Here is an 11,110-nt window from a genome sequence, read left to right on the forward strand (position 1 = left end):
ATCTTCTACCGACTGTCTCCTCTAAATGTCCATGAGGGTCAAAACTATTCCTCCAAGCAAAAGATGAAAAAGGATACAAGGCTAACTCCCTCTCTGCATCATCCATGGCTGAGACATTGGGACATACCTCAACTGAATTACCCAAAATAATAGGTACCTGAACTCCATTCTGATGTCTGTGTCTGAATGCTTTCACATATGCTGCCAACTGCCTTGTTACTTCAAGTAACACAATTCTGTCTGTCGGGTATCTCGGCAACATGTATGGGGGTAAAGGACATCCATACACTCTAATGTAAGTGAACTTGGGAAACTGAATGAACCAAGCACCGTACCTCTTGATTAACTGCTGGGCATCCTGAGATAATCTGTTGTGAATCCCTCCTTGCAGCGTCCTGGTGATGTTCATCGTGAAAGTATCATTGATTAACTTGTAGTTCTTCCCTGGTGGATGATGCAAGTAGGTATAGGATTCACAAACTCTGACCTCGCCGGGTCCTCTTCCAATCACTCCTCTGTGAGGTAGTCCTGCGTACTCAACGCTCCTGATTAAGGCATAGATGACGTATGAACTCATGTGGAAGGACTTAGTAGCCCTGAGTCTTCTCAACTGTACGTCTAAGCAATGGCTAATTATCCTAGCCCAATGTATTGTACCCTTTCCTTGAACAATCACCTGGATGAAATAAAACATCCATTTCTCAAAATAGAAGGCATGAGGTGCTCCTGTAACTCTGTTAAGCATGGTGATCAAATCTCTGTACTCCTCTTGGAAATCAATCCTGTGTGGTGTGTTCGGTACTTTGCTCAGACGGGGACGACTCTTAAGTAGCCAGTTCTTGTTGATTATGCTTAGGCAAGCATCTGGATCATCATCGTACACTGATCTGGCTCCTTCAATGCTCTTGTATATCATGTCCCTGTGCTCTGGAAGATGGAAGGCTTCACTTATGGCTTCCTCTGAAAGGTACGCCAAAATGTTTCCCTCATTGGACACAATTGTCCTGGACTGTGGATTGTAATGACGGGCACACTCGATCATCAACTCGTGACACTGAATGGCTGGAGGAAAACCGGCCGCCTTAATGATGCCACTTTCTATTATTCTCCGGGCGACAGGTGATGGCTTGCCGATGTAAGGGACCTCTCGGAACTTCTTCGTGCTAAAGTTCCCCAAGTTTGTATCTCCAATGTTGCTCCACTTGGACACGATCTTGGTCTCCACTTCTTCAGTCTTCTGATCTTCTTTCATAAGAGCCGAGCGACTGGTGGATGCTCCCGCCTTTGGGGTCGCCATACCTACACAACATTTCATTATAAGGAATAGATTTTTGCAATAAATAACGTAGATAAGAGAGATAAATTTTAGGAAACCTAATGATAAGTCTCTAGAGTTATCATTTCCTAAAATACAACGATTGAGCTAAGAGATTTAAAATTCAAAATTTGAAATATGACGATGAATGAATAAAACAATAATAATTAAATCGCCATACCTCGATAGAGAGCTAACTCTAGAATGCAAAAACAAAATTTGCCTAGGCAAAATTGAGGTATAAAGATAATCTTCAATATGATCCCCTCAAATTTGATTTCGCCACCTCTGGAGAGAATGTGATCTTCAAATTTGCTCTTGGTGTGGTCTTCGAATTCACATCACCTTTGATCTCCAATGCAATTCGCACCTCTTCAAACACACTTCGCACGCCTCACCCTATCTTGGGAATGTCTACGCCACCTTTGGTTTGGAATCGCACCACTTTTGGAATGTCTAAGCGCGCCACCCTTTCATCCCTTAGGCCGACTTGGTAAATAAAACCATTTTTAAATGATTTGCAATGAAATGACAAGGCCGACCTCCATATATGAGCGCTCCAATTCGATTTTTTATATTAATTAATTAACTATTAATGCCTTGCGTTTTTTTTAAATTTGCAAATTTCGATTTTAATAAAGGCAAAATAATTAATAAATGTTTAACGCCACATTAAATGCCAATAAAAAATGGATTTTCAATTTTTTAAATTGATTTAGCATTTAATGAAATTCGAATTGTTTAAATTTGGCGCCAAAGATATGAAAATAAAAGGACGTACCTCATCGCTCTGGTCCCTTGGAGAGGGACAGGAGCGATCCATGATTTTGGTCTAGATTCTTGCGTTTTTTGACGTTTAACTCCTTCATTTCCACGTCCTAAATCGATCATCTGGTGGTCCTTCGAACTTGAATTTCTTCCTTGTGCGAGCAAGTGCGTCCCATGACCATTATCGCCCTGGTCCCTTGGAGAGGGACAGGAGCGATCTCCATGTTTTTGCGTTCACCTTGCATCTTTGACCTTCGAAATATCATTGCTTGTGTCCTTTGCGCTTATTTCCACTTGTTTTTGCAAGGTACCTTCGATGTTATAAGGATCATCGCCCTTGTCCCTTGGAGAGGGACAGGAGCGATCCACATGTTTTCCTTGGTCTTGGCGATTTTAAACTTCGATCTCTTTTGCAATGTCCTTCAAACGTTATCCTTCGCACTTCCTAACCTTGCGTCGCCTTGATCTTTGAAGGAACGGGAGTGTTCTAATAGTATCGCCTTGGTCCTTGTCCAAAGGACAGGAGCGATGGGAGACTTTTACCTTGATTAGCAATGTTTGGACGTTTAAAACTCTTGCAAATTATCTTCAAACGATGTCCTGGAGCATATGTAACCTTGTGTACCCTTGTCTTTACGTAAATCTTGCATGGATTAATCTAATATATCAATATCGCTCTAGTCCCTTCCTGAGGGACAGGAGCGAAGTTCATCATAACATGCTTGTTTTTGTTTGTGCCAACTTGCAATTATCTTCATTGCGTGGAATGATGTCCTTTCGACCCTTTTGGTAACTTGAAATTTGTTTGCCTTTTGAAATTTACGCCATTATGTAGATATCGCTCTGGTCCCTTGCCAAAGGACAGGAGCGATCTGGGTTATAGAGTGCAAATCCTTCCATGTGATGACCCTTGCAACGTTGTGCTTGATGGAAATGCCTTGAGATGTCTTCGCCACCCTTCGTCTTGACTTGGATCAGCCTTGAACCTTGGAGGGACGACCTTGAACTTTGGAGGGACGGGTCATCACCATTGTATCGCCCTGGTCCTTGGAGAGGGACAGGAGCGATCTTTCCCTTGTGGCCTTCATCTTACTTTGCCATGCTCTAAGTTTATATTCAACGGATTCGTCCTTCTTCACTCTATCCACCCATGCTTTTACATTATTTGTAACTTTGCAAGAAAAGCAATTATATCAAAAATCGCTCTGGTCCCTTCCTGAGGGACAGGAGCGAACTAGGCATTTAACACTGGTATGGACGTCCCAAAAATCTTCAATTTATATTCAATGTGCTCATCTCATGTTTTCCCTTGTTTTTGAACGTAAACTTGCCTTGACCCTTGTCTGGATTTTGCAAAATGGAAGAAATCGCTCTAGTCCTTGGGAGAGGGACGAGAGCTACAAGGTACCTCGCCCTGGTCCCTTGGAGAGGGACAGGAGCGATTTGGTCAATATAGATCATTCTCCTTCGTTTTTGCATCTCAAATTATATTCATTTGGCAAAGCATCTTCCCTTGGACGTCCTCAAATTGCTAAACTTTCAAAATCTTGCAAGGACAAGACGAAATTTGAATTGTAGCTCCGGTCCTCCACTGAGGGACAGGAGCGATTTTCTTCCTGGAGGCCTTTCTGTGCTCATGAAAATCTTCAATTTATATTCAATGGAAAGATCTTGTCGTTCTCTATCACTTCAAACGTAAAATTTGTCTGGACTCTGCAAGGATGATGAGATATTTGAAATTGAGCTCCCGTCCTTCACTGAGGGACAGGAGCGATTTTGCTCCTACAGGCCAAAATAACAAGATTTTTCACATTTTAACACTTCACGAGGTGAAAACAAATCAATTCCAATGCCCAGGATCAAAATTCAAAAAAGTCAAAATTTGGTCAAAATATTCAGTCAGACAAAAATTCATATTGACGGTCAACACTTAGACAAGTTTAAGCTCTGCATGAACATTCCAATTGAAAATTAGACCATTTTGGCGAATTCATTGCATTCAAAATTTGCATTCTAGAAAAGAAGCTCAAAAGCTCTCAAAAAATGACTGGATTTTGGCTTGAAAAGGCAAAATTTAAAACCCTAAGGCTTGGCCCTAAATCCAGACAACTAACTGACTAACAAAACCCTAAAAACGAAAGCGAAAACAAGCGAAAAACAAGCAAAAAGAGGGGGGCCCCATTTGCGATGGGGCGATGTGTGAAATGGTCACAACACGTAGTCAACTGGAATCATTCAGCTTAAGCTTAACTTCAATTATCTCTTCTTCATTGATATGCATCAACCTGACGGTGTCCATGCTTGTAGCGGTGATCTGAACATCATAAAGCCATCCTTAGAAGATCACACTAACCTTGTGGAGATGATCCTAGCATGTCAAAGCAAGACTTAGTTAGAGTTTCATCAAAGGTCATCCATTGCTCCTACATTTTTAGTGTTAGAAATAGATCCTTTTCCAACACTTATCCTTTTCTTCCTTTTTTTAAAATCAAGGGCCAGTGAAATTCCACGTTCCAGTAATATCCAAAGCAAATCAGACGTTCAGGTTGTCGAAAGTAAGTCCCCTTGTGATTCCAGCAAAATCACATTGTACTGCAAATAGCTTATCCACATGTAGAGAACCTACATATCAGAACCTTGGAGTTACTCCGACTGATCCTTCGGCGAGATCTTCAGCAGTCGGGAAACTTTGTTCAAGAGAGGATAAGGTACCTTTAGGTATTTTATTCTATGTTTGGTCGTGTACAAAAAACGCATCAAGTAGTCATCAATGCAAGCTACAGGAATGTTAAGGTCTGATATCAAAATCTGAGACTCACTGTCATTGCAATCAGTCCTATCCTTATTCAGAAATTAGTAGATTTTATGCTAATAAAATCTTGTAGTGTTGCTATGGAAGAATTGTAATAACCATGAGGGGCTAGGAGACTATATTAATGGTCCTAGCTGCTGTAACCACCATATCAATAGAGATTGAAGACATTTCTGAACTTGTGCATTGCTGATGAATAATTCTGAGTACACTGAATTGCAAATCAAAAACCAAATCATTCAAAAACACAAACATTTGCAAGTTGGAGTTTGGTTAACCCATAAGGGTTACTACATGATAAGGAAAGAAAATAGAGATTGGTGGACATAAGCAGATTGCTGTATCTTGCTGCCATCGGTATGTTTTATTCATAAATTGTTGTAGTACCGAGGCTTCTCTCTGAGAACTGTTCTGCAGTTATATATTTATAGTAATGTCTGAAAAATAAATGAATATATATGTGTGTGTGTATGTATGTCTTGATTAGAAAAAATAATAATATTAGATTGTAAATCAGAAAGAATCTTAAGGTAATAAACATTAAGAAGAATATGTATATGCTATTCATTCTTGCTGCTATTATCAGTATTTATGAAGACGGGGATGAGGTGTTCCAAAGAGGGGTAGTCTAAATCCAAGCAATAGGTTAAGTCCCAAGATAGGGTGGGGATCAACGACCCATAAGCCTTGAGGGTATAGACCCAAGATAGGTAAGGGCTCGGATCTGTAAACTTTGAGGGAACCTATTGCAGTTGGTCTCTAAGCGCTTTGGTAACATACATAGACCCTTCTCCCTTAAAACTGAAGTAGTAGCAGGGTTTGATATCTATATTAAGAACTATGAATCATGAATTTAATTATCTAATGAGGAAGATAAATAAGCACTTCTTAACAACTAATAAGTTGAAGAATATCAATGACTGGTTCTCATGATTAGTCTCAATCAATTTTAGTATATTGAAATAGGTAAATTATTTTAATCAGTTAGGGGACTTTACAAATGGTATCAGAGCCTTGATCTTGCCATCCTGCAGGGAATGCATTCTAGCCAATAAGAAGGGTCTAACAATGAGTATATTCACGTGTATACTCCGTGTATGCTCTGTGTCTTCATATATCCACGTGTATGCTCTGTGTTTGGCTCTATATTTTTAGTTAATCTAGAATATGAATAACAAGAGTGAACCAAAGGGGATATGAAGGTCATAGATGTGTGTCATGCTTCTCACCTTTGTTTTTCTCAAGGAAGCAACTAAACATAGTTCTTACGATTACAATGTCTCGAGGGAAAGCACTAAAAAGGTTTTTTAAAAAAAAATTAAAAATGTCTCTGTTCTAGTGCTTGTAGCCCAAACTCTTATGGCTATGGGGCTCACAAAAATCTATAAAAAGACATGTCAGACTCATTCCAAATCAAAAGATTTAATTGATTGAAGTTGAAAGTTGGAAGTAGGGGTATCAAGCCAAGAGCAAAAGAACATTAGGAGAGGGAAAGTGAGATCGGAAAGAAGACTTAGAAGAGTGAAAGCATTTGCTAGATTTGTTCCTCATTTGAACCTCATGGTAAGCATTTTTTGTTTTTCAATTTTTCAGTTTTCGTTTAGTGGTTATATCTTCATTATTAACTTTGAAATTCATTTTGGTTTGTAGGCTTGTAGCTTTGTTTTCAATTTCAAAATTATAAGTCAAATTAGGAATTCATATTTTGTATCCTCTACTTTTGTGCTTCATGCAACTTGAATTCAGAAAAACAAAGTGAAATCCTTGTTTGACCATTTAAGTGTTTAACTTTACAATTGTCAATTTATGACAACAGTATTTGGGTTTTTAGACTTTATTTTTAATCATTTAATTTTTTTTTTTTTTGTAAATTAACGTATAAATATATTATTAATTTTAAAAATCAATCATAACATTGTCTGCCAAATTAAGATTTTGACTTTTGTGTACCCTTTGTTTTTGTGCTTTATGTGACCTAAAGTAAGTAAAACAAAAGTGAAATTCTCATTTGACAAAGGTTAAAAACAACGATTCCTATATATGTATCCTTTGCTCTTACACTTTGTGCGACTTGATGTAATCACCCCATTTTTAATCATGTTGTTTAGTGAGCGTTGCTTAGTTTTTGGGGTTTTCCGAAGGTTTTGAGGTGAGTTGGGAGAGTTCTAGCATTCTCGGAGAGCTCTGTGCAGGGTTTTCTTGGCATCCAGTGGTGGTTTGGAGTTCAAATGGCTTTCTCGTTTGTGGTGACGCCTTTTGGGTTGTTCTTTTCCACAATTCTTGGAGAACACTGCTATTTTTATTAAGTGCCCATTTTTGGCACCTAATATCATTTTTCAGCACCAGTGCCTTGGCGTGTTTAGTTTCAATTTTTGATGCCTTAATGATGCTTGCTGCATACTGGTTTGGTTTATTTTAATATTTGTACGAAAATTATAAAGTAATGTTTTAACATTCACTTTAGTGTTAAATATTATAAAGTTATGTCCCCAAGTTGGATGCCTAGGGAAATGTTAAGTTATTTTAAAATGTCAAAGAGCTTTTTTGAGGACAAAAAGGAATAATTTGAAATTTAAATTGCCCTAATTCCCTCCAACTCTACTTAAAGGAGTTTTGGCTCTTATTTTCATGATGGAAAGGTTGCAACACAACAAGATGTTGCTGGAATGAAGAGGAGTAAAATCAAAATACAAAAAACAATGGTTGAGTGTGTTTCTAGTTCAAGAATACCATTGTTTGAGTGTGTTTCTACTTCAAGAATACCATTGTTTATAGTTGTAGATCAGGGTTTTAGAGAAAAGTTGAAAATCTTTATGGGTTTTTGTGGTATGCAGTTTTAGAAGTTTTTGGTATTGATTTTAAGTGATTTAAACCTTAAAAAAATCTATCCCAGATACGCATTTCCCCATCCTCTGCCATCCCTGTCTTGGAAAGTTGGGTTAGCATAGTATTTTTGCTTTTAATTAGACTGTAGATGTAACTTCCAATGCTCGCTTAAGAGCTGGCAGTAAAATCAAAATACAAAAAACAATGGTTGAGCTAGTACATCACACAAATTAGAACAGCTCTATAAGGGTGACAGGATGTATTTCGGAAAAATTGCGTGCAGGAGAACTCGGAGTGGAGATGTGTCTTTTCTCATCTCCACTGTTATGATACAAGAATTACAACCTGATATGCTCAAACTGAACCACCAAGAAAACTGAGATTTCTTCGAACCTTCTACAATGCTCTATAAGCTTATATTGTTCTGCTACCAGTAACATTGATTCTTCTTTTGATTGTTTGCTAATACTAGAATAACTGTCCCCATTGCACGGTTTTTTAGAAGCATCCATGTTATCTTATTTTTTCTTGGAAATAATCAATATGCAATATGTGATTTAGTTTTATGTTGTAATTATGAGTTAGGTTAACTCCTTTGGATCCACACTGTTACATAATGCATCCTTTCAAAATTCGTTGGTTGTTTTTGATCCATTCTATTTACATAATGCATCCTTTTAAAATTCTTTGATTGTTTTTGATCCACATTGTTACATAATGCATCCTTTCAAATTACAAGTCAAACAGTCAATTGCCTTGTTTTCCCCTGTGTTCAAATTATAGACCATGAATGGAAATGAAGATACACACAAAAGATTTTGATATAAACATCTTCTGACCCCCCTGGTAAACAAAGAATGCATTATCTAGTCTGTTATTTGTTTTTTCTGAATTTTTTAACTTCCTAAGCAAACTGGACCTTTTTCATTTTTGTGTCTTTTATTTTTCTAATATAAGTAAAAAGATCCAGTACCCTCGTCTCCATCTGTCATCACCTCCCCTGCCCTTCTCCATTTTATTTTTAAATTCTGTTTCAAGAATTTTCTAATAATGCAATATATAATTTGGGGAATTTGAAATTTCAGGTGCTAGGTACTTCTATAGTTGTGGAAGGGAGGGAGTGCCATACTCCTCTCAATGAAGGTACAATACTTTGGAGTCAAGAGAAAAGATTGCCCCTAGGTTTCATTGATGAGGTGTTTGGACCAGTGAAGAGCCCATTCTATCTTGTTCGGTTTAATACTGTCAATGATGTGCCTGACTTTGCCAAGGAAGGGGTGCATGTTTCATATGTGCCACAATTTGCAAGTTATGTGCTAAATGATCCAAATTTATATAAGAAGGGATATGATGCATCTGGTGATAATGATGAAGAGCTATTTGAAGAGGTTGAGTTTTCAGATGATGAGAAAGAAGCAGGGTATAAAAGAGAAAAAATAAGTGCTAAGAGAGGAGCAAAATCAACACAAAATGTTCAGGAAAAGGATTGTGGCAGAGCTAGGAAAAAGCCCGAGTTTATTGATTATAGGAAGAACAAATTTAGTCAAAGCAGATTCCAACAGAATGCAAACTATGCAAATGGGCTGAAAGTGAGAGCTCAGGTATATGGAAATCTTTCTTTTGATCAACCAACATTTGAATTTGCTATTGCACAGCATATTATTATATTTTTTGTATATTTTATGCTGTAGGTGAAATATTCTATATTTTGGGTCATAGGTGATATTTCTACCATATTTTATAGCAGCATATTTTGATATTTTTACTATACTTTATGCAGGAGGTGAAATTTCCTTTGAAGAAACCATTTGAAAATAGTTATCGTAATGGGCCACATGTTTCTACAAATCAGGTAAAAGACTGTAGTGTTACTAGTTTCCAACACATGCCCGAGTCTGCCCAATCTCGAGTTGGGCTTCAAACATCTGGGATGAACCATAAACAAAAATCTTCACAGCACTTGAGCCATCAAGGTGGTTTTGTAAAACAAGCAGTGATCCGATCAACAGAGTCCGGAAACCCAAGACATGGACTGCATTTCTCCAATGGGGCACCCTCTTCTCATGGAAGAGTGACAGGAGGGATTCATCCTATGCGGCCCTCTTTTGTTGCTGGGAAGTCTCTATCTGATGGTGATTATAAAGCTAACTCATCTACCAGTGATCGTGGTCCATCACATGATCAGGCCCAAATCTCACATCTTGGACAGTCTTATGCTAAGCCCATGCATGATTCATTGGGACAATCTTCCCCAGTGCAGCATCACACTGGGACTTTGCATGATCCAATGGGCCAAACTTCTCCAGGACAATCTCAATTTAGGCCTGTATGTGGTCCAGCTCAAGGATTTCATCCAACCGCAGTGTCCAACTTAGGTCAGCCACCTGGTGGACCAATGCCAAATGGTCAGCAGACAAATGTCAATCATATGGGTTTTCCACCAATGCCCGTACATCCTGCATTCATGGGACAACCTGCACAAGGCAGTAGCATTCAACAGGCTATGGCTTTTATGGCTTGGAATGCTGGACGATCTAACCATGTAGCTGGAGGGTCTCAATTACTACCACCAAATGCAAATCAAGGGGCTGGAAATCCACTAAATTTCAATCAGATGCACACGTGTGTTGGAATACCTGTTTTACAACAGCCAGGATTGTATACAAACATGGGTGCACTTCCTGCGCATAATCTAATGCCATGGGGGCAGCAGACAATTCCTCAGGGGAATACAAGTCATCTGCCATCACAAAGCCCAAGCATTCCATTTTCTCAACCAAATAATATGTCTGGTACTAGACCACCGCATCCATCCCAAGTAGCTAAAGATAGTCCATTGCAACATAATTAGAGGATTCTTGCAACTGTAAGAGGAATGTTTTCTCACTGACTATATTAGGTATTTTATCTCTGTTTTTACAAGTCTTTTCTGAGTGTATACACATAGGTGTACAGTTTGGAATTGAATATGGATTTCCTTTGTCTATATCAAGGTGAGTTAGGCATAAGATTTGGAGTCTTTTGTATTTTCTTTTTTTAATTTGATCACGCTGTTTGTCTTTGTACTGTAGCTTTTGTAAAATATGAATAAGCTACTTGCTTATCAATGGAATCTGGCTTCATAAGCTCTTGGTTTTCATCTGTTTCAGTCTTTCATGTATATATATATATATATATGTCTTCAAATGTCAGTTTTTGAATCTTGCTTCAAGAGAAGCAGCAGGGATTGCAAATTTTTACAGTTGGAACTGATATTCAGCTCTTTCTTATATCAAATCTCTTAAAACTGATTCTATTGAACTGCTTTGACATGCAAAATAGAAGAATTGGAAGCAGCAGATGTTATGCTCTAGTTTGCGGTTTATCATTAAGCTATACCTTTCTTCCAT

General features: G+C 38.1%; 1 protein-coding gene across 2 annotated transcripts in view; it reads left to right on the forward strand.

Annotated features, from left to right (window-relative positions):
- The window catches only part of LOC131046457 (uncharacterized), a 75,941-nt gene extending 65,081 nt beyond the window's left edge, over window positions 1–10,860 (forward strand). For both annotated transcript variants that reach the window (XM_057980208.2, XM_057980209.2), the window contains 2 exons: window positions 8,807–9,322; window positions 9,502–10,860. In XM_057980208.2, the coding sequence (XP_057836191.2) occupies window positions 8,807–9,322; window positions 9,502–10,572 (1,587 nt within the window). In that variant the 3' untranslated portion in view covers window positions 10,573–10,860. The remainder of the gene's footprint in view (window positions 1–8,806; window positions 9,323–9,501) is intronic.
- The last annotated feature ends 250 nt before the right edge of the window (window positions 10,861–11,110 follow it).

Source organism: Cryptomeria japonica, chromosome 7 (assembly GCF_030272615.1).
Source record: "Cryptomeria japonica chromosome 7, Sugi_1.0, whole genome shotgun sequence".
Classification (NCBI taxonomy): domain Eukaryota; kingdom Viridiplantae; phylum Streptophyta; class Pinopsida; order Cupressales; family Cupressaceae; genus Cryptomeria; species Cryptomeria japonica.